The sequence below is a fragment of the Aotus nancymaae genome, unplaced genomic scaffold (assembly GCF_030222135.1).
Source record: "Aotus nancymaae isolate 86718 unplaced genomic scaffold, 86718_ANA_hifiasm-v0.15.2.pri h1tg000003l, whole genome shotgun sequence".
In the NCBI taxonomy this organism is placed as follows: Eukaryota; Metazoa; Chordata; class Mammalia; order Primates; family Aotidae; genus Aotus; species Aotus nancymaae.
In genome coordinates, this window is record NW_026988414.1 from 36,522,592 (window position 1) to 36,545,989 (window position 23,398).

The 23,398-nt window shown below is 45.2% G+C and overlaps 1 protein-coding gene across 5 annotated transcripts; it reads right to left on the bottom strand.

Annotated features, from left to right (window-relative positions):
- Positions 1–1,610: 1,610 nt before the first annotated feature.
- CLTA (clathrin light chain A) lies at positions 1,611–23,040 on the bottom strand. Of its 5 annotated transcripts, XM_012463358.2 has the most exons (7): positions 22,687–23,040; positions 16,184–16,221; positions 14,628–14,745; positions 9,119–9,230; positions 4,297–4,350; positions 2,991–3,026; positions 1,611–2,059 (listed from the first exon to the last, which is right to left on the bottom strand). In XM_012463358.2, the coding sequence occupies exons 1-7, from the start codon at positions 22,901–22,903 to the stop codon at positions 1,888–1,890; spliced, it is 747 nt and encodes a 248-aa protein (XP_012318781.1). In that variant the 5' UTR covers positions 22,904–23,040; the 3' UTR covers positions 1,611–1,887. The 5 variants fall into 5 exon arrangements, with proteins under 5 accessions (XP_012318781.1, XP_012318783.1, XP_012318782.1 ...); XM_012463360.2 differs by lacking the exon at positions 4,297–4,350; XM_012463359.2 differs by lacking the exon at positions 2,991–3,026.
- Positions 23,041–23,398: the final 358 nt, after the last annotated feature.

The window sequence follows — 23,398 nt, forward strand, 5'->3', positions numbered from 1 at the left end:
TGTAGTTGTCAGCTGGAATAGCAGGAGGCTGGCTGGCCAGGCATCTCCCACTGCGTGTGGTTTTAAGGTCCCTCAGGTGGCCTCTCTGTGTGAGCTAGTTTGGGCTTCCTCACCACATGGGTAGCTTCAGAGTGGTAGTTTTTTACGTGGTGGCTCAGGGCCACCAGCTAGTTGTTCCAACAAACCAGCCATAAGCAGCACTGCCTTTTATGACCTAGCCTTGGAAGTCATCCCAGCATCACTTTTGTCACATTATTCAGTCACCTCTCCATCTGAAGAATGTCACAGATTTTGCTGACATTTAAAATTGCCACTTCGCACCTCAAGAAACCCATCTGGTGTGGGAGGCAAGACTAGTCCAGATGATGGCACCAAGACTACCAAAAAGTAAGCTGCCCCAGGTAGACAGCTATGGGAGTTCAGGGGAAGGGGAGTAGCCTTTGAACTAGTTCTTAAAATTGGATTCTGACATTTGGAGTATCAGTTCCCAGTAGGAACGAAAGCCTGCGAACAGTGATTGCTTGACTGTAATCAGATTTGACTGGAGGAGGAGGAATAAGCAGAGGCCAGAAATGTGGGCCAGGTCAAGGAAAGCTCAACTAAGAAGCTTGGAAAGTGGGGAGGTAGCAGGAAAAGTAACGGAAGCTCCTTCCAACCAAAAGTAATTAACATTGAGGAGATAGTGGCCTTTCCTTCTTGGCAATGACAACACCTAACCCCCATCCTGAGCATGGCATTACAGTTTACCTCAATCTCCAGTTTGGAAATACCAAGTAGTTAAAAGTAGATTACTGAAATAATGGCTTTAATAATTGCTTGGAACATCACCCAAAATAAGCCAGGTACTATGCCAGGTGCTGAAAGCAGATAATGAACTTACTGGTGTCTGAACAAAGCATGGGCTCCTGGAAACACCTGTGGTATAGATCAGCATGGTCCAATGCAGCTTTCTGTGACCATGGACATGTTCTATAATCTGTGCTATCAATGCGACTACTGAGCACATGAATTTTGAGTAGGACCAGAAATGTATTTTTAATTCATTTAAATAGCTACATGTGCCTGGTGAATACTGCATTGGACAGCACAGGTCTAGATGAAGGATTTTACAAGAGAAGAACCGAGCGCTTGGGATGGCACAGAACCCAACATGTCCAACGGGACTCAACACTAATGGGACTTGCCACACATGAATGTCGTCCTGACTCAGGCTTACTGGCCAGATCCAAAGGAGTCAAGGTCTTACAAGAGTCTATGTGCCCCAGACAAACTCCTGCTGAAATATACTATCCAAGACCCTAAACTGAGGGACACTGGCAAGCAAGAGCCCATCTGGGAGAAAATGTCTAGGTTGGTGAAAGGATTCACAGCTGTGTCTTAGCCAGATAAAGAGAGGGTTAACCTTTAGCCACGCAACTCCATTCTCAAATGAAAATGTCCACAGGATCCCACTCTAGATCCCGGAGCAACCTCAGTTCAAGGCAGGGCTGTGTGCCCAGTGGCTGTGCTTCCTCAGTGCTAGAAATGATAAAAAGGAAATTCCTCAACCCTTCCAGCCTCACTCCAAACTACAACACATCTTGAGAACAATAAAGAAGCTTCACATAAGATAGTTTGAAACAGAAATTTATTCTCAGAATAATGCACAAAAGCACAGGTTGAGGCTACTGTTGGAAGGCTTCCCTCCCTTTCTCTTCCTCCTCCCCCTCCTCTCTGAATGCCAGGGAGAACACAGTTGAAGGAAACATGCAATACAAACAATGATCAATTCTAAAGACAAAAAGGTTTGGTCCAAAAGAACTCAACATAATTAATCCAATGACTGTGAAGAGCTTCACTGAGAAGGATTAAGATATTGCAGATGTAGTGTTTCCACAGGGTGGCTCTTCAGTGCACCAGCGGGGCCTGCTTGAGGGAGATGAGCACTGAGCGCATGCGGGAGACGTCTTTGGCCTGCTTGCTGGACTTGGGGTTAAAGTCACACAGCCGGGCCACCCGTTCCCACTCAGTGCCTGGGGACGACTCGTCAATGTCATTTACAAAGGCTTCTTCTGCTGCCCTGGAAGCAACAACAAAATATATTGGTTTATGTAGAACTCCCTTTGAACAACCTGGTGGCTGCCTTGCTACACAAGCAACTGTCTATTTGTCCCTTTCTTAATGGCATTCTGGCTTTCCCAAGATAATGGCCCCTGGTCCAGGTCAGACTTGGGTAGGCACATGGCTGGCTCTCCTAGGCACAGGGTGCTGTAAAATGTTGGAATACAGGTGTTTGGTTCAGGGCTCACTATGTCTCTGTCTGGCTGTTTCTGCTCCTGTGGAGCATTAATAAAAAGTCCTTAGCCAGCTACACACTGCTTTTATTAACAAGAACAAAGCAGCAGGCTGGTCAAGAACTTAAGTACTTTACGCTGGGCTGTATGGGAATTTCAAGGAAACTTAGAGACTTCTAAAAAGCCCATAGATCATTGCACAATAGCCTCTAGATTTATTCCTAAGGCTGGAGAGAAACAAGGCAGATCAAAAGGAATTCAAGACAAAGCTCCCATGCTAGCAGGCACTAGAGACTAAAGCCATTCTGGAAGGGGGTTTGTTAGGACATTCTCCAGTTCAGCCAAAAGTTTGCCATTTTCCCTCCAGCCGGGTGCCTTGGGGCCACTCAGGGCACACTGGCAGGAGAGCCAATGTGAGCTGCTTTTTGGCAGGATGCTGCCCCAACATTGTTTCACATCAAGGTCAGCCCACCCCCAGTTCGGAATTAACTGGTGGGAGCTACAGCCGGAAAGGACAGCGTAAGACACACTATATTCATCTACTCCAACAAGCATCACGGGCAAAGCAAAAGCAATGGAGATGACTGGTCTGGGGGGACGGAAGGGTGGCACTATCACAGGGATGGCTGTGGCAAACACTGCTGAAGCCCAGAGCCACTACAACACTGCGACTTCATGGCACACACAGTTAGGGGCAGCGAGAAAGGTTTACTTAACTGTTCTAGGCTGTAGCAAGGATGGTTTATGTTTGTGCTTAAAGGTGAAGAGAAGAAAAGAAACGAGAGAAACTTTAGGTCAGATATAGAAAATGAGAATGAGCTCAATGCAGATGGTCAGTAAGCTGGACATGCCCTTGCCACTCTATCTGTGCTTGGGGACGTGCAGCTGGCTTTGCTGGCCACCCAGCTGCCCAGCAAAACCAGACTCGACCTTTCCAGTCTCCATTTCTACTCCAGAGAGAATGTGCAGAAATCAAATCAAACACCACCTGTAAGTCCAGCATTTCACAAGTCTCACTGCAAATGCATCTGGGGGCCCAGGAAACCCAGTTCTGTCTTCTAAGGGGATGAACATCTCAAGGTCATAGGCCCTGGGAGGCTCTACAGGCCTCAGCTCATGGTCCACTTTCAACAGGTTCCTCTCCTCTTCCATTCCACCCTTACTTCCCTTATAAAGCCAGTCCTAATTTTTACGGAGGAGACAATGAGAACCGTTTCCAACTCTTCAGCAATATTGCTTTGATAACAGGAATCCTTAAAAAAACAAAAACAAAAACAAAAAAACAGCTTCTCCAGAGAAGATGCAGGTTTCTTTTAGATGGGGCTGGAGGAGAAGCCCAAGTGGCCCATAACAGACATTTTATCTATCCTGACCTCAAAGCTGGGGGCTTCCCTGTGCATCAGAAGCTGACCACTAAATAGCAATTTCTGACATGCAAGACCACAGAGGAACAATTATAGACACCCACTGGAGACAACCCCCTCTGCTCTGGACTCTTCTGCCTGAGGGAGAGGCAAAAGACCCCACATTGTTTGAATGAACCAAGTATGGAAAATGCTGCCCCACAGCTCTGACTTTGGCAATGCAAGGTGCTGCTGCTCACTGGCTCCTAACCTCCTGGGACTGTCACCTGTTCCCAGGTGGGGAGACCTCCTTCCTTCCCACTTGGGGCAGGCAGGCAACAGGGCATGGCAGAGTGTAAGTGCAAGAGCAAGAGGGCAGAGCTCCCCCCCAGCATCAAACCCTTCCCAGATAAGATCACGAATGACACATTTTGAAAGGGAGTTAGCTTTCTTCCCTCCAAAACCCCAAATATGAAAATGGCCATCAGAGGATACAGGGAGTCACAATTCTGGAAGATTCATCAATGGATCATACCCCGCTTATCAATTCTTAGGTAGCCCCCAAAGTGCCAATTTGAAATAATTTAAAAAGCAAAGCAACTTGTGACATAAAAGGAGCATTAACTCTAAACAAAAAGTAGAAAGAATCACAAGAAAAAGGAATTAGTTTTGCAACATACACATAACCAATCACGTCAGCGAAGGGTTGTTTGTAGAAAGCTTCATCTGCCACCCTAGACAGCAAGAGGTCCAAAAGGCAGGCAAGCAGGCAGGAAAAAAGAGAGAACATTGAGAAGCAGAAACATCTAAAATCCACAATTGAGGTGCAACTGTGCTCTAAGGAGCTGCTCTCAGGGCTCCTTCCTAACTCCTGTGAGGCTTCCAGCGCTGGAGACTTCAGCAGGCCTGGTTTTCCACTGGCCTTCCCACATGTGGATTTTTCCACGATAGAATGAGCAGTGCCAACTTCATCCCTTTGGCTTACCCCAGCAGCAACGGGCATTTATTAAGCACCCAATCATGGACTAAGCCATTTCACATACATTACATTGATTCAGCCCTTAACTATAACAGCCTATGACACTGTTCTCATCCCTGCTGTATAGATGAGGTAACTGAGGCTTAGAGATGAAACAACTTGCTTGGCTACACCACAGTGGCAGCATTCAGGACTCACAACTAAGGCAGCCTGGCCCTAAGTCCAGGACTCTTTCTACTGTATAGTCATGCTTCTTCCCTGCCTGTGTGTGCCCAGAAAGCCATGCCACTTTCCTGCCTGTCTCAGTAAATATCACCAGGCAGGAATCCTGCCAGACACCAGATGCGCTAGGACCCAAAGCCAGTCTTATCTTGGATTATCCAACTACTGCTTCCCCATATTGGCTGGGTGGGATACATTTTCAGAATCCTGAAAACACATATGGTCATTTCAAAATCTCAACCTTACAGAAAAAAGCAGCTGGAGGTGAGGTCTGGTGGGAAGAACACTGGACTCTGGCCCTGGCTTCTGCTGTTCCTGAATATGGCTCTCTGCTCAAGAAGCTAGTACAGTTTCTGAATATTTCCAGACCAGATTAAATTGGCTTTGACAAGGTGTAGCCCAGATTCCAGAACTTCATCCCTTCTTAACTCTCAACGTGGCAGGGCTCTCAGACAGGAAGGAGGGGCAGACTGAGTGGAGAATTTTTCACAGCAGAGAGACCAGGCTGGCTTTGACTCTCTGTTGCCCTGGAATGACTCCCGGGACTCAGCCAGCCCACTCTTGTCCACTGTGGCTGGGTAGGGGAACCTCCTTCATGGAGTCTTACCCTGTCTTTTGTGAAGCTGGCTTGGGGTGGGCAAGGGGAAAGACGTTTTTCAAGGATAATCATGTCTAGTCATTAAACTAAGCTCACATATTTATTTGAAAGTAAATTCTAGTAATTTTAATTTCAGTTAATTTTTAAGCCTACACATGCCCTTCCTTCTTTCCCATTTTTGCTTATACACAGGTAGTGTTTTGTGGGAATGTAAAGAAAGTAAAAAGAGCAGGCTGATTGTAACTTAAAGTGACTCAGCAGGAAAACAGAGTTGTTTGTGGGCAGAATGAGTGGGAGGAAAAGGCAAGGCTGGCTGGCTTGTAAACCCACAATCCTTTCGGTTTACACAGAGGGCTAAACCTACTCGATTTCAACTTGGGTTTCCCTCCACTAGAAGAGAATAGAGGTTTCATGACTCCTGTCAAAGTACCACTAAGACAACAAAAGTTTGAATGCCAGGCTCTTGCTCCTTTGCAGCTAGCCCAAGACCAAAGAGCTCCTCAGTGACAAGCACATCCCCTGTCAAGGTTGCAGGCCCAGAACAAACAGAAAAGGCCCTCCACTTGTTTATTCTCCACCCAGCAGATGGGGGACCTGAAAGTAGCAATCCTCAGCCAAGGTAGAAGAGGCTCAGGTAGGCTCAGGAGATGGGAGGGAAGAGGAAGGCCTAACCCAGGACAAGCTCTGGAGGCATGAAGACAATGCAGAACTTCATTTCATAAACAGCCTCAAAGTGGGCATAGAAAAAAATGTTTGCCATCTCTGAGAACTGTGGGTTCCCCAAACCTTTCCAAGCCTTGAAAGAGGTGACAAGCACAAGTGCTACCTGTAACAGGGAAATGTTCTGGGGTTGTTCTTGATGAGCAAACTCATCCAACTGCAGGAGTCAGTCACTGCTCTGGCTGGCTCCTATCAAAAGGAAATTCTTTTCCATGGCTGTCACTGAGTAATTCACAGCTCTTGTGCAGTGACATTTAGGCCCCAACTTGGAATAAAAGGAGGGAGATGCAGTCTGGGGACTGACAATAGACTACAGACTGTGCAGGGCAAGAATCACGTCCGCCTGCTGCACACCCACCCCCATTGCAGTGCCAGGCACGATGTACTCCTAGTGTTTTGGTGACCAAGTAATGATGCAGCTAGCAGGCAGGAGGCCTGAGGATGCTCTCACAATAACTGGATGCCCTTCCTGTCCCCGAATTTCCTCTTTCAAACTTCTCATTGTTGTGCCTTTTCTCTCAGGTCCCCTTAACATCCAGCTACTGCAAGAGTTATCCACGGAGAATGATACTTGCTTGAAATGAGCACCCCATTTTCTTTTCTTTTCATTTTTGAGACTGAGTCTTGCTCTGTTGACCAGGCTGGAGTACACTGGCGCAATCTCAGCTCAATGCAACCTCCACTTCCCGGGTTCTAGTGATTCTCCTGCCTCAACCTCCCAAGTAGCTGGGATTACAAGCACCTGCCACCACACCCGGCTGATTTTTTGTGTTTTTAGTAGAGACGGGGTTTCACCATGTTGGCCAGGCTGGTCTCAAACTCCTGACCTCAAGTGATCCACCCACCTAGGCCTCCCAATATGCTGGGATTACAGGTGTGAGCCATTGTGTCAGGCCCCCACCTTCTTTTCTAAAAATATTCACTCTTCACCCATAGATAGATAACAAGGATGAATTACTTTATATGTCTAAATGGGACCTATTCCTTTGAACTCTAAAGCTTAGAATCAAACATGGATGGGGAAGAACAATCAGCAATATAAAAATCTCCAGGGGAGGGTGTAGACTTTTGGAAGAAGTCCCCCAAAGTGACTTTCATATGGCTCCCGCCTCCAACCAGTCAAGAATCACCGGAATCAAGTGTAAAAACCATCCCTTCTGTCCCAGAGCCCTGGTGACAGTGGCAGGTGTGTCACTAGTTTTATGTTCTCAGGGTCAGCCCTGTGCTACAAGGTTCCCATAAGGCACTTGACCTGCTTCCTAAACAGCTCTACATTCTCAGTGAGTATTGGGAAAGTCCCTTCTTCTCTCTGGAACTCAAGAGGTTCACCTATGAGACCAGCTTACCCAACACTCTACAGTTCCAAGTAAAGAAAGGTACCAAGGCCCAAACTCCATGCCTGGAGGGAATAAACTTTTAAGACTGAGCTCCTAAAAACAGGTGTCATTACTCCCTCTGAGAACAACAGATTCTGTATACAGAGTATCCTTTTCTTGACAGTTCAGCAAAACTGACTTGAAAAAATCTCTGCAACAGAAAGGTTATTACCAACATATTCATTATCTAAGTTTGAAAATGTGTGTGCCAAGTTCCTGAAGCATCAGAGACTCTATGCAGGGAGGGTCAGCATGGCTGCAGTACTTCAAAGTCAACTCCAGTGCCAGGGCCACTGGCTGGGGGAGCTCCCAGGGCTTGCACGGTGCTTGCACACAATCCTCACCTGGCTTTACCAATCTGAACTTAACATCAGGAAGAAAATCATCTTGAGGGAGCAGAAGACACAGGAGCCTGGACCCGTCAGCACCTCCTACTGACCACAGGTTCAACAGCAGCCCCATGTAGCTGATGGAAGCTACCACCACTGGCAACCCAGCCTGCACACCGGAGAACAATCCCTGCACACCAGAGAGCAGTCCCACAGATCTCCACATGGAACCTGAGGTGGCCAGGACACGATCAAGCTGGAATCCAATAAGCTGAAGGGCTGCTAGCATACAAAAGAGAGTCCAACTGCTCTATCATAGTTGCCTCACAACGGCGCTGGCTGGCAAAGCCGTTGGCTCTCTCTCCTGGCAGGTCTCTAACAGAGCTGCTAGAGACAAGGACACTTAATCCAACTTGCTTCCCACCTCTGCATAGGAACCTAAGGCTCTACCCTAAAAATCAAAAATATCCCCAGGCCTGGTCTGGCCCATTTATACACTGAGGTGAATGGAGTGACTATTTGGTAAAAGCTGGGCTCTGAACCTAGGAAAGGAAACAATCCGCCTGCCTGCCCTGAGGGAAGCAACACTGCATATGCCCCTCCTTGCTTCCAAGAAGGGCTCTAAGTGCAGGGCATTAAAACCCAGCTGCTGGTGGGGAGTGATACAAGAATGAAAGTGTTTTTCTCCCCACAACTCCTTAACCACCAATAAGTGAGTAAAATCTATTTCGAACAGAGCATTTTTAACAAGTCAATTCAAGACTTTTTAAGGCACAGATAAGTACCCACAGAACCCTCAATTCTAAAGGAATTACGTTGGAACATCCTTGGCTGCCTAATTACAAAGCACATTTTCCTGCCAATGAACCCCTTCATGAAGTGGCTTTCAGAGAGCAGGGCTGTATTTAGGAGACTCAACATGACCAAGTCTATAATCATATCCAAAGTAACCAAATCTGGGTGCACTCATGAAACCCACCTTTCATTTCAGAGTTCCATGAAAAGTAACTGTTCCGTTGGCTGACTCACACCATTACAGGTGATGCATATTAACCAAACTCTCAGACAGCTAAGGTCACTACAATTGGGATGGCTAAACAATAGAGTGAATTATGCTCACAAGACCCGAGAGACTTGCAACCTGTTTCAAGTACTTTCTTTAAAAACTGCAGACATTTCACACTAAAGGAGGCAGAAGCCAAAAACCTAGACTGGATGCTGAGAATGGCTTTGATTCAATCTGGAAAACAAAGTGTGCTACAACCACCATGGACTGACCTGTTGTTTGCTTTTGTTTTCTGTAGCTGCTCATCCTGTCTCGCATACCACTCTTCTAGCTCCTTTATTGCCTTTTCTTTCCACTCTGCTTCTTGCTTCCGAGAATTGGCATCTTTGAAGGGAGAGAAGAGAAAGACAATACAACTGAGGCTTACTGAACTTATGGTGGGTGCAGGTCCATATTTGTGTGGGGGAGAGGAGTAGGGAGGGAAGATAAACTTCTATTTTTCCCATTTGCACAACCAACTCTGATTTCAGTGCTTCTATTCCTTCCTGATCTTTTCCACAGTCCTATTCCTGGATCCTATTCCTGGTCTTATCCCAGTCTACTGACATCTTAGTGGGTCATTAGCTGTGTTTTGTCTTGTTTTTGGCAGAGCGAAAAAGAAGGGTGTATGTGGAAATACTGACTTTTAATATTAGTAAGAAAAAAAGCCTCTGGGCACCAATGGGGAAAAAAACAATTATAGATGATTCTTTACCAATGCTGCCAATATTAGTTCAGAGTAGGGTATTCATCTTAGATAATCTTTTAACTCTTCTCACAAACTAGTCCATATTCCAAGTTTGACAATGGTTTTTTGGAACACAAGATGGCACTCTCGTAACTAAATATAGTCGAAGTACTTTTGTGAAGCAGGGAGCTATTAGGACAATTACTAAAAGTAGAGATGATTGAGGAACCAGAGAATGATAAAATACAGAATATTAGCACTTGAGAGGACCACAAAGCATTTACTCCTACTTAGTCTGCAGAGTGCGTTTGTGGCAAAGGCAGGGTAGAGCTACAAAATAAACTCCACTGGAGAGAACTGCAGAGGGTAGAGGTATGGGATCGTTGTTAACAGCCAAAAGGTTCTAGAAATGAGAGCAAGAAAATGCACCCCTAGCAGGTTTGCCTAGACTGGATTCTCAAACATAAAACATGAAGTTTCTGAGGACTAAATATAGTTTTCCCTAAGACACTGAGCTGAAGAGGCATACATCAGTAGATGGCTGGGCACGGTGGCTCACGCCTATAATCCCAGCACTTTGGGAGGCCAAGGTGGTGGATCACCTGAGGTTGGGAGTTCAAGACCAGCCTGACCAACATGGAGAAGCCCCGTCTCTACTAAAAATATAAAAAATTAGCCGGGCGTGGTGGCACACGCCTGAAATCCCAGCTACTCAAGAGGCTGGGACAGGAAAATCACTTGAACCTGGGAGGCAGAGGTTGTGGTGAGCCCAGATCACGCCATTGCACTCCAGCCTGGGCAACAAGAGCGAAACTCTGTCTCAAAGAGACATACATCAGTACATAGTGGGAGATAAAGAAACACATGCTGGCTGGTCATGGTGGCTCATGTCTATAATCCCAGCACTTTGGGAGGCTGAGGCAGGTGGATAATCTGAGGTCATGAGTTCAAGACCAGCCTGGCCAACATGGTGAAACCCTGTCTCTACTAAAAATACAAAACATTCGCTAGATGTGGTGGCACATGCCTGTAATCCTAGCTACTCAGGAGGCTGACACAGGAGAATTGCTTGAATCTGGGAGGCAGAGGTTACAGTGAGCTGAGATCATGCCACTACACTTCGGCCTAGGCAACAAAGTGAGACTCTTGCCTCAAAAAAAGAAAGAAAGAAAGAAAGAAAGAAATACATGTCATAACCACTGAGGCAGCTGACACTTAAGAGTTAACCTGATACTTCACTTTAAACGAGTTCTTCTGGACATTCTGTCTGTCTGGCAGGTGTTTTATAGATATCTCACTCAATCTTTACAACAATCCCAAGAAGGCAAACTCTGATCCCATTTTCAGCAGTGAAAAAAAATAAAGCTCAGGAAGTTTGAGTGAACTTCCTAAAGGTTATTATAAGTGACAGATCCAAGACTCAAATCCAGATCTGGGTCTAAAGCTTGCACTTTGCTTACCTCATTACGCTTCCTCCAAAGGGAGGGACAGAAAGGGAGGCAAGCCTAGAAATAATCATAAGATGTGACTAGAAGGTGGCCACCAGTGATCTGAACAGAACTTCAAAAGAATAGCACAAGAGCCCAAACTGTAATTAGTGTTTTTGAAGAGAGTAGAAAGCAGCAGTGGCGTCAAGTAACTACTAGAAGGGATGAAAAACAAAGGGAATTTTTAGGACCTTTGCAAGAAAGGTCTTATAGTAACAACCAGCAAAAGACTGTGTGTAACTCTAAGGAAAAGCCTAATAGCAGCTAGAAACTCCCCCAAGTTTGAGGTTAGAAAGAATGCTCATCTTGGTATCTAATTTGTCAGAAGGTGATCTATCGTTCAGAAGAAGAATCATTTTCTCAGATTTTTTACTGATGACTCTAAAGTATATACAGTATATATATATTTTTGTTTTGTTTGAGACAGGGTCTCACTCTGTAGCTCAGGCTGTAGTGTAGTGGTGCTATCACAGCTCACTGCAGCCTCAATCTCCCAGGCTCAAGTGATCCTCCCACCTCAATCTCCTAAGTAGCTGGGACCACTGGCATGCACCACCACCCCGTTTTTTTTTTTTTTTTTTTTTTAGAAATGGGGTCTCACTATGGTGCCCCAGCTGGTCCTCAACTCCTGAGCTCAAGTGATCCTCCCACCTCAGTCTCCTGAAGTACTGGGATTACAGACATAAGCTACCATGCCCAGCCTCTACAGTAAACCTCTAACATATGTCTACCCATGGCATGAAGTAGGTATGTGGAATGGAAGATGCTATGCTGCAATAAGAAGCTGTGGGCTAGAAGTGCCATGTGGCAACATCTAATTTAAAATGTAAGGACCCCTTTTCAATCATGGTGAAATTACTTCCAAATAATTACCTTTTGATTGGACAGTATTTTCTTTCAATGTATTTTAATGATCATTTAACATTTATTATCCATTAGGACTAAAATATAAAATTTATCTCTGAAAAATTAAATAAAAATGGTGACCTGCTGAACAGACTGCGGTTACTGCATAAATCAGTACATTTTAATTAATCTTCTGGCTTTTGCAGTTTTAGTGCCACTGCAATACTAATTTAGAATTCTTCCCCTCATAGGATGAAGAGGAAGAGTCCCCTTAGAGAACACCTTTCTGACCACCCTCATTACTGGTCACAGAAAAGAAAATGACTTGAGAATGTAGCCAGCAGCTAGGTTGAAAACCACTGGCACTGGTTCTCTTATTTTTAGCATCATGTGTTTTCTCAGTTTTTGCAAGGAAAAAAGGTGAAACTGAAGGAACACCTTGTTCATGAATCAAGTAAATTCAATTCCATTGGAATGCAGGGCCAAATGTTTTACTTCTCTCAGAAAAGCACTTTGAATTAAGAAAACGGCTCATAAGCGTATTCCCCAAGTACCCAATTTCATAATTGAAAAATTAAATCTTTCCAGACACCAAAGTATACTCTCTCCATGGAGAAGAAAAACTGCTAAAGCTTGGGGAAACAGAAAAGATAAAGTTGGGTTCTATAACATGAAAAATACTCCAGTGGTACTAAGACCAGCTAAATCTTGCCTCTAAGCCTACTCAAGAAACACAAAGAACAATCAAGGACCAAAGCTGTCAGGACCAATTTTCCTACAGCTTCACTGTCCAATCTTCCTACAGCTCCACTGTTCAATATCAATATGGCAGCTACTAGCTACACGTGGCTACTTCAATGTAAATTTATTAAAATTAAAGAAAATTTAAAATTAAGTTCCTAAGTCACACTTGAAATGTGAAGCCACATTTCAAGTATTTAACAGTTACATGTGGTTAGTGGCTACCATACTAGACAGCACAAATACAGAATATTTCCACCTCAAAAATTACTACTGAATGGTGCTATAAAGGTTCAAAATTTTTTTTTTTTGAGACAGAGTCTCGCTCCATTGCCAGGCGCCAGGCTGGAGTGCAGTGGCACGATCTCGGCTGATGCAACCTCCACCTCCCGGGTTCAAGCAATTCTCCTGCCTCAGCCTCCCGAGTAGCTGGGACTACAGGCGCGCCACCACGCCCAGCTAATTTTTGTATTTTTAGTAGAGATGGGGTTTCACCATGTTGGCCAGGATGGTCTTGATCTCTTGACCTCATGATCTGCCTGCCTCAGCCTCCCAAACTGCTGGGATTACAGGCGTGAGCCACCGCGCCCTGCTGTAAAGGTTCAAATATTAAGTGTACTCTTTGTTCTGAAAGCCATCTAAATTGGACTAGAGAGATAAAAGGACTAGAGAGATAAATGATTTGGCACTAATTGGCTGTGTCATCTGAGTCATGTCCCTTCCTATTTCTGGGTGTCAGTTATCCCATCTGAAAAATAAGGACTCATGTTTTCACTAGTTCAACAGTTCTCAAGAGGGATAATACTGCTGACACTGTGGTTACAAAGGAGAATGTCATTACTTCTAGGAGGTGTACATTGAAACATTTAGACATGAAGTATATGGTGTCTTTATCTTACAGTAGGTCAGCCAAAACAATTTGTGTATGTGTGTGTATGTATAGAACATATCATTTATGTAAAGATAACTCAATATGGTGAAATACTAATTACTGAATCTGGGGATGTACACGTTTATTTTCCTCTTCTGTAAAGTTGAGAAAAGATGAATCTTAAAATCAGCTGATTAAAAAAAGAAAAAGAAAAAACAAAGAAAAGACCACAGTGTGGATTATATCCTCGTACTCTGCATATTTCTCCAATCTATCACGTATAGACACAAGTCTCCCCTGATCACAAACCAACAGGTGACACTCCATGTACACAACTCTTTATCAAAGGCCAGGCTGTGTGACTTGATGGCCGTGCACATTAAATGTTTACAAAGCAATGTGGCTTATGGGGATGGGTAGTGACTTTGAAGCAAGGCAGATGCCAGCTGAAATTGTGACTCATACCATTTCTTAGCTGAGTATTCCAAATACTTATTCTACCTCTCCTCCACTTTCTTCACCTGTAAAATTGTAAAACTTACCTTACAGAGATATTAAGGTAGGAAAAACAAATTGTACATTTTTCCTAACATATCTCATTTTCCTCATGTTACCTTAAATTCATTCAGCTTTCAAATGAAAAATGGACCGTAAAAGTCCATGGACATGTGAAACCTGAATCCTTCAAGTTTACAAAGCACTCTATAAACACCACCTGAGGTTACTCTTGAGGTCAATAACACTCATTTTACTTCAAAGACAATGATACAAGCAAGACTCTGAAAAGTTTGAGAATCAAGCGCCCACAGCTAGTAAGTTCAGGCTGGAATCTAGTCTTTCACTCCAAGTCCAGGGCTCTAGTCACAGCATCTCTATGCTCTTCCTGTGAGAGGATCTTGGAGCTCTCCAGGCTACCCTATTCCTCACGGAATGGCCTGTGATTGGGCATCTCTGTGCAGGTAGCCTTGTAACCTTCAGGCTGAGAAAGTTATCTTCCCAAAGACCAGACAAGGACACTGGCTAATTTGAGCTAAAAAGGGATAGAAGTAGAGTGTAGGTCAACTACTCCACTGAAAATAGACACCCAAAGGCAGAAAGGGATTCCTTACCAAGAGCTTCCAAGCGTTCCGTTTGCTCTTCTCTCCATTTACGGATACTTTCAGGCTCTGACTGCAATCGATCCACTTGTGAAATAGCTGCATAACTGTCTGTTGGACCATTACTTTCCTTAACACAAAACACAATTGTGCTCTATTATTACCAAGAATTCCTTCCTGAAATGTACTTCATCCAAGTTAGAACCCTTGGTTCTAACAACAATGGTGGCTATTGTAAAATGTTAAAGAACTACCTTAAAAGCAACAACATAGGCCGAGCACAGTGACTCATTCCTGCAATTCCAGCACTTTGGGAGGCCTAGGTGGGTGGATCATGTGAGGTCAGCCTGGCCAACATAGTGAAACCCATCTCTACTAAAAATACAAAAATTTAACTGGGCAGTACTGGCATGTGCCTGTAATCCTAGCTACTTGGTAGGCTGAGGCAGAACTGCTTGAACCTAGGAGGCAGAGGCTGCAGTGAGCCGAGACTGTACCACTGCACTCCAGTCTGGGCGACAGAATGAGACTCCGTCCCCCCAACCAAAAAAAAAAAAAAAAAAAACTACAACATAGGTCAGGCAGGGTGGCTCGCGCCTGTAATCCGAGCACTTTGGGAGGCTGAGGCAGGGGGATCCCTTGAGTCCAGGAGTTCAAGACCAGCCTGGCCAACATGGTGAAACCCCATCTCTACTAAAAACACAAAAAATTAGCCAGGCGTGGTGGCCAGTGCCTGTAATTTCAGCTACTTGGGAGTCTGAGGCAGAAGAATCGCTTGAACCCAGGAGGTGGAGGTTGCAGTGGGACGAGATTGCACCACTGCACTACACCCTGGCACCCTGGGTAACAGAATGAGACTCCGTTTCAAAAAAAAAAAAACTCAAATGTTAATCTTTAGAGAATTACTCCATACGCCACTCACTGAACTAAGGAATATTAGCAGGTTAACCTAACCAGATTATAAACAAAGATAGAAGGAGAATTATTTAAAGTGTAATTATTTAAGTGGTATTAACTTACTGCACTTAACACAGTGTCATTTGAAGGGTGATTTCTTTTTTTTTTTTTTTGAGACAGAGTCTCGCTCTGTTGCCAGACACCAGGCTCACTGCAACCTCCACCTTGTGGGTTCAAGCAATTCTGCCTCAGCCTCCCGAGTAGCTGGGACTACAGGCGCGTGCCACCAAGCCCAGCTAATTTTTGTATTCTAGTGGAGACGGGTTTTCACTATGTTGGCCAGGATGGTCTTGATCTCGTGACCTGGTGATCCACCCGCCTTGGCCTCCCAAAGTGTTGGGATTACAGGCGTAAGCCACCGCGCCTGGCGAAGGGTGATTTATTGAGAAATAAGGTGTTAACACGAGGGCCAGGTAAATAACATTTTAAAACAGTTCTCTTTTTATCAATGCTACCTCTCTTTAACTCCTGCCACTTTGGCAGATAACATACCAGCCAATAACACATCCAGGAAAGTCAAAGGACTGGGGTTTCTTTCTAGGTCAGTCAATTAAAATCCGGGAAAGGAAGACTCAATCACTATCAATGAACAGAATCAGAGTACTCCATACCTGGTAGTATTCGCCATTCATTACTCCATCAACAGCATCTGCAAGACATAAGATTTTGGTCTGTCAATGAAGACTGGTCAAACATTGGACCAAAGGGTTGTACAGCAGAATATAGTATTATAAGCTGTATGAACCCTGAACTAGTAAATGCTATCCCTATGGTAGGTGCTATATACAACAACAAAACAATAAAACCAAGATGTGCTTATATACAAATTTCACCAAAATGTGGACACATCTGTCCTCAAGCTCCCAAGTCCAAAAGCTTTTAAGATTCGGTTTTCTAGTTTACAGTGGTAACAAATGGAAGACTGGCAGAAGAGTCTCAGAGAACAGTATTTCTCTATGAAAGTTCTGCAGAAGAGGGGAAAAAAAAGTATGGCCTGGAGTCACCCCATAGTGAGCAGAGACACGCAGCTTCATTTTTGAGACAGTCTTGCTCTGTCAGCCAGGCTGGAGCACAGTGGCCCAATCACGGCTTACTGTAGCCTCAACCTTCTAGGCTCAAGGGATCCTCCCACCTCAGTCCCCGCAGGAGCTGCGACTACAGGCATGTGCCACCATGCCTGGCTCATTTTTCTGTTTTTCATAGAGAGGGGGTTTTGCCATGCTGCCCAGGCTGTTCTCAAATTCCTGGACTCAAGTGATCCACCTGCGTGGGCCTCCCAAAGTGCTGGGATTACAGGCATGAGCCACTGCGCCCGGCCATAACTCAGGAACTCTACACCAAGGAATTTATTACAGAGGTGAAACAGAATATGCTTCCCCCATACTTTTATTATTTTGGTAAACTTCGTATTTCCAAAACTCTATAGAATGCTTAAAAAATTATATAGGTAGGCGACACATAGCTTAAAGTAGTAAAATGTATTACCTCTGTAATAAATTCCTTGGTGTAGAATTGCTGGGTTACAGCAGGGTGCAGTGGCTCACGCCTATAATCCCAGCACTTTGGGAGGCTCAGGTGGGCAGATCACCTGAGGTCAGGAGTTCCAGACCTGCCTGGCCAACATGGTGAAACCCGGTTTAGTAAAAACACAAAAATTAGCCAGGGTGGTGGCATGGGCCTGTAATCCCAGCTACTCAGGAGGCTGAAGCAGGAAAATAGCTTGAACCCAGCACGCAGAGGTTGTAGTGAGTCAAGATTGCGCCACTGCACTCCAGCCTGGGCCACAGAGCGACTCCATCTCAAAAAAATAAATAATAAAAAAAAGAATCGCTGGATCACAGGATACGTATTTTATTTATTTATTTTGATGCAGAGTTTTTCTCTGTCACCCAGGCTGGAACGAAGTGCTGCAATCTTGGCTCACTGCAACCTCCGTATCTCGGGTTGTTCAAGTGATTTTCCTGCCTCAGCCTCCTCAGTAACTGGGACTACAAGTGTAAGCTACCACGCCTGGCTTTTTTTGTAGTTTTAGTGGAGACTTAGTTTTGCCACATTGGCCAGGATGGTCTCAAACTCTTGACATCAGATGATCCACCCACCTCAGCCCCCCAAAGCACTGGGAATACAGGTACCAGGCTGTAATCCACGCCTGGCCAGGATATATATTTTATTTTTTGAGATGAAGTTTCACTCTTTTGCCCAGGCTGGAATGCAGTGGCATGGAACTCAGCCCAGGATATGTATTTTAAAGAATTCTAAAACCCTACCCACAAGGATCACCTTAGGTCAGGAATTCAAGACCAGCCTGGCCAACATGGCGAAACCCTGTCTCTACTAAAAATATAAAAATTACCCGGGTGTGGTGACACATGCCTGTAATTCCAGCTACTCCAGAGGATGAGGCAGGAGAATCGCCTGAACTCAGGAGGCAGGGGTTGCAGTGAGCTGAGATCATGCCACTAGTACTCCAGACTCTATCTCAAAAACAAAAACCCACTCACTTGTCCCTATTAGTCCACCAGTTTATATTACTACTGGCGCACAAGTGTCCCATTTCTTAGAACTTCACTGGTACTAGGGACTGTGCTTGATCATGTTTTAAAATTTTTGCTAATTTAATAATGGAAAAAACTCATGGGGGTTTGCTATGCCAATCTTATTTCAGTGATGTAATCGCATACCCGACATTTGTTTTTCTTACCAAATTTTCTGAATTTGTCTATTTTCCTGCTATTTTTTGATCTCTAAGTATTTGCTCTGTATTAATAGTCAAATATTTTCCCTAGTTTCTTTTGATGTGGTTTATGATATTTAACCCCAGAACAACTTAATTTGTATATGTAGACCTGATAGACTTATGATTTCTGTATCTGCGTTTATGCTGAAGGCCTTTCCTACTATGAGATAGACAAATATTTTTTCTTCTTTTACCTTTTAAATGTCTCTTTTTAATCCACCTGGAATTTATTTTTGTGTAAGACAGAAGAGTGAGATAGTTTTAAATCCTAGATCCTACAATGGCTAGTCTGGCCAGGCCTACGTTATGGTTAATATAGTACAGTTGACATACCAACTATCTACTAATACAGTCCAGCCCTGGGCTGGAATAGAAGAGACTTTGATCACTACTCCACACAAAAAACAAGAAGCAATCCTCATCCCACATCTTCAAAATCACATGCTGTCTGTCTGAAGACTCCTCCAGACCCAGTGACATCTGCTTTCCTCTTTATTAGTTACTGTATTACTGCACTAACATTCTTACATGAATAAACAACTAGCTCAAGTCAAGGGATCCTCTATTGCTTTGGAAACATGCAGAAAGGATATCTTGACTTACTAGGACAACCAAACTAAGCCACATGATGCTTCAGAAGGAACCTTTCTAGGGCCTTTCAGGAACTCCAGACAGAAAAAGGGCCACGCATCCAAGTCACGGCACCAAAAAAAAAAAAAAAAGAAAAGAAAAAGGGCCATATTAAGTTTTTAAAAGTGAAAGACTCTGTCCCAAACCCACCTTCAACTTTCCACATTCCAGAAACATTTGAAGTCAAACAGAGATAGGTTTGAAGCTGCACTTGAGCCATTTATTACCTTGCTACCTTAGGGACACTGCTAAACTTCCACACTGATATCCATTTTCATCTGAAATATGACACTATCACTTAATCCATGGAGCTACTGCCGGGATCTGAAAGTGTATCTGGTACACAGCAAATGTGCAGTATAATTAACTATCATGCATGAGATTTCCCTAAACTTCCCTCCACCACTGTTACCAATAAAATTACTTCTCCCGAAAGCTTCCCTTTAATTCATCTACATCTCTTTTTCTCCTACAAGAAATAACTTGTCAAAAACAAAATGAATAGGCGGGGCGCAGTGGCTCACGCCTATAATCCTAACATTTTGGGACGCCGAGGCAGGCAGATCACTTGAGGTCAGGAATTCAAGACCAGCCTGGCCAACATGGTAAAACTTCGTCTCTAGTAAAGATACAAAAATTAGCTGAACATGGTGGCACACACCTGTAATCCCAGCTACTCAGAAGGCTGAGGCAGAATTGTCTGAACCCAAGAGGTGGAGGTTGCAGTGAACAGAGATAACGCCACTATACTCCAGCCTGGGCGACAGAGCAAGACTCTGTCTCAAAAACAAAATGAAAACAAATCATAATAGTGCCCCACTGTCATACTCTCTCTGTGTGGCTTGTCTCTCCTGTTCTCTTCCCCCACTCAGCCCTCATGATTGAGCTTTTCAACAGCTCCACTTGTGCTGCCTCCTTCATGACCACCTGTTCTTCTCAATATCCCCCTCCCAAGTAACTTCACCCAGCTGGTTACTTCCTGCCTCTAAACCTATGTCTCTTCTCTGGATCTCTTAACAACCAAGGGAGTCATCCAAAGCTCAGCCCTAACCCCTCTGGTTTTTGCCTGTGCCCATCCTCCACGGGAGTTTTCCACAAGGCTAGGGCTGGTTTATTTTCCTTTCATCCATCTGTTATAGGCAACTGACTATTTATCTCTGTATAACATCAGAAAGACAGCTCCCACCTAAAACCTCTCAATTTCCTCAGTACACTTCAAAGCCTAAACGCCTTGTAACTCCTTTCTCTAACAGTAGCTGGAATTCACTGGATACTAACTATATAACTGTAAGCACTTCATAGACACTTTTTAATGTAATCCTAAAGATGCCACATAGCATTATAAATTATATTATGCAACTTTTACAAAGGAGAAAACTGAGGCCAGACTGGTGGCAGTTATATACATTTCCTGAAATCACAAAGCTAAACTCACACTCAAGCAGCTTAGGATAGCATACAATCTTAACCACTAGACCATATCTTAAAAAAAAAAAAAAAGGAAAAAGAAAACTAAGACAGAAAAAGTGTCCAATTCTGTAATCCCCAAAGGAAATGCTGACCACTGCATATTACCAACCTCAATTACACTGTCAGGAATCTGGCTTTAAGTCAACAAATGCTTAGTTCACTGAGAAAGTCCTTCCTAGGAACTAAGTCAGCAACCATTTCTTTCCTTCCTTTTGCTGAAGCCTTGATGCACAAAGGACCTAAGTATCCAACTCTGTTCTCTTCCTTTTACTTTCCCTAACTGCCCATCACCAAGATCTGTCAGTTCTACATAGGACCACTGGATCTGACATTTCTGCCCATTTCTTTGTCAAACGTGAGCATCTACATGCCAGACACACTGCTAGGTAGTGGGGATAAAACAGTAAGAGTAACGCTGTCCTTGAATCAGGACAATCTTCCAACTATAGATCTCGGGTCCTGCTTCTTCCAAATCTGATCTACTTGGGACAGCCACAACTGCCTCTTATCACACCCCTGCTAAAACAACTAAACACTGCAACAGAATGTGGTACATTCTAAGAGTGGGTAGACTTGGGGCTCAGCTACTAACCCGTGCCTTTTTTTTTTTTTTTTGAGACGGAGTTTCGCTCGTTACCCAGGCTGGAGTGCAATGGCGCTATCTTGGCTCACCGCAACCTCCGCCTCCTGGGTTCAGGCAATTCTCCTGCCTCAGCCTCCTGAGTAGCTGGGATTACAGGCACGCGCCACCATGCCCAGCTAATTTTTTGTGTTAGTAGAGACGGGGTTTCACCATGTTGACCAGGATGGTCTCGATCTCTTGACCTCGTGATCCACCCGCCTCGGCCTCCCAAAGTGCTGGGATTACAGGCATGAGCCACCGCGCCCGGCCTAACCCGTGCTTTTTTAAGCAAGTCACTTCTTAAATGTTAAAGACCACCCAATGAAAAAATATCTCCTAATGACTTAAGGTCAACTTCATCTTGCAATCACAGCCCAGTTTAGTTCAACTACTTGCTATAAGTTGCATATTCAGGCATATTACATATTCTCATTAAGTTCTTATTGGGGGACTGATTTACTTAGGAAGCAACATGGTGCCGTCAAAAACTCAGGCTGCAAATTAGCAGCACCCCTCTCCCCATCCCTCAAAAGTTTCTGCTTGGCTGGCATAGTAACTTGAGACAGCTGGGTCTAAATGCCTTTACATAGAACACTACTCTACTGCACCAAAGCCTCAGTCTCCAACACTTCTACTGTCTCATGTCAAGCCAGCTTCTCCCGTGTCTGTTACCCACCTGGCCCCTTAAGGTTTGAATTTGGGGTAGTGTAGACACTACTCCTATGTGCCCCAGTAGTGCCCTATTCTCCCTTAGTTGGAATTTTTTAAGTGGATGAAAAGCCGTATCTCATTTCTTCTGGCTAAATTTCCTACTTCTCTGTAACTAAATAGGTCTTTTCCACTCATGATCCTAAGCATCACACACAGGTAAGGCATCCAAAGGTCAAACTGTCATCCTACCTGCCCCGTTTTTACTTGCGTTTGGCTGCGAACATTCTCTATTCACCTCTTCATCCTTCCCTGATTGGTTTAGGCTAATCTTGGGTTCCGCTTGGACAATACTACCTACCAAAGCTGTTCCCAGAGGAAGAGCTCCAGAAGTCCTGGGTGTAAATCAATAGCTCAACGATAGTAAACTCCTTCCCCGCTTGGCAGGAGTTCTTTCTCCAGACCCAGACCATCTTTCTTGAGTTCCCTACTCAATGCTCGCTCCTCGTAATCCAAAATTCTGCACACCTGAAGAGCTTAAATGTTGAACTGCAATGCTACTTTTGTTGGTATCTCTCAAAACCGGTATTTCCATTCTTATTTTTTTCTGCCCTGCTTTTCTGATAACTGGAGTTCCGTTCTCGGCTCAGACTTGCTTTGAAGTCTGGACAAACTGCGCCAATGCGGTTGCTTCAGAGACAGGACTAAAGGCACAGTGCTTAATGAAAAGTTGCTGAAATGAACGGGCTTCTTCCGGCTCCGGAGCCTGCCACTCTACACTTGCTTTCTCGCTCCACCCGCGCCCAGAAGCACTCACACACTGAGAACCGAACAGGCTTCTCGAACCCAGGTTTCTGCATGACTGGGCCAGGGTCTCGTTTCCTCTTTGCACTGCTCCGTAACCTCCTAATTCAGTAAGGAACACGAGTCACACAGAAGCTCTCGGACCCACTGTGGGCCGAGTTTCCAGACAAGTCCTCTCGCCCCAAACGCGCCCGCATTCTCACCCGGACCTCCCGGCGGCTCGCCGTGCGGCTGGGGCCCGGGGGCGCCGCCGTCCAGGATGGCGAAGGCCTCGTCGTTCTCGATGCCCGCAATCTCGCTCTCCTGCTGCGCCAAGAAGGCCGCGGCCGGGTCTTCCTCGCCGGCGCCGGCCACTCCATTCCCCAGCGCGGGACCGCCAGGGGCGCCGGCAGGGGCGCCGAACGGATCCAGCTCAGCCATGGCGGGCAATTCAACGGCACGGACACCAACGGTGAGAGACAAACCAACCAACCCACCGACACCGCGCCCGGCAGCCGCCGCTGTGGTAGCGACTGGCTGAGGCGGACAAGCGGGAGGAGGGAGAAGGGGGAAGCGGAAGCCCTACCCGTGTATCCGGTCGGCCTAGGCAGTGTTAGAGAGCCGAAAAGGGAACAACCAATCAGAGGACAGTAATGGTTCAGAAGCCACCCAATCAGCAAGTGGAGGGGTGGGCCCCCGAAGAAAACTCGTGACTGGGGCAGCGCGGGAGGTGAGCGAGGTGAGCAGCGCGGGCCCCCAGGAGGCGGAAGTGCAGCGTGATAGGGCAATACGTCCCGGCCTGCTGAAGCTGGACTGTTCTGAGACTGCCACCCCTGAGGGAACTCTAGTGCTGCACGGGGAGGTGAGGTGAAGTTAGGACGACGACGATTGGCCGATTACTGAAGAGGCATGCCACTTAGGCTTTCTGAACCTGTT

Coding starts and splice junctions, on each gene's coding strand:
- CLTA (XM_012463358.2), bottom strand. CDS start 22,903: ATGGCTGAGCTGGATCCGTTCGGCGCCCCTGCCGGCGCCCCTGGCGGT. Junction 16,222..22,686: donor CGAGCCGCCGGGAGGTCCGG/GTGAGAATGCGG, acceptor TATGTCTTGCAG/ATGCTGTTGATGGAGTAATG. Junction 9,231..14,627: donor GGAACGCTTGGAAGCTCTTG/GTAAGGAATCCC, acceptor CTCCCTTCAAAG/ATGCCAATTCTCGGAAGCAA.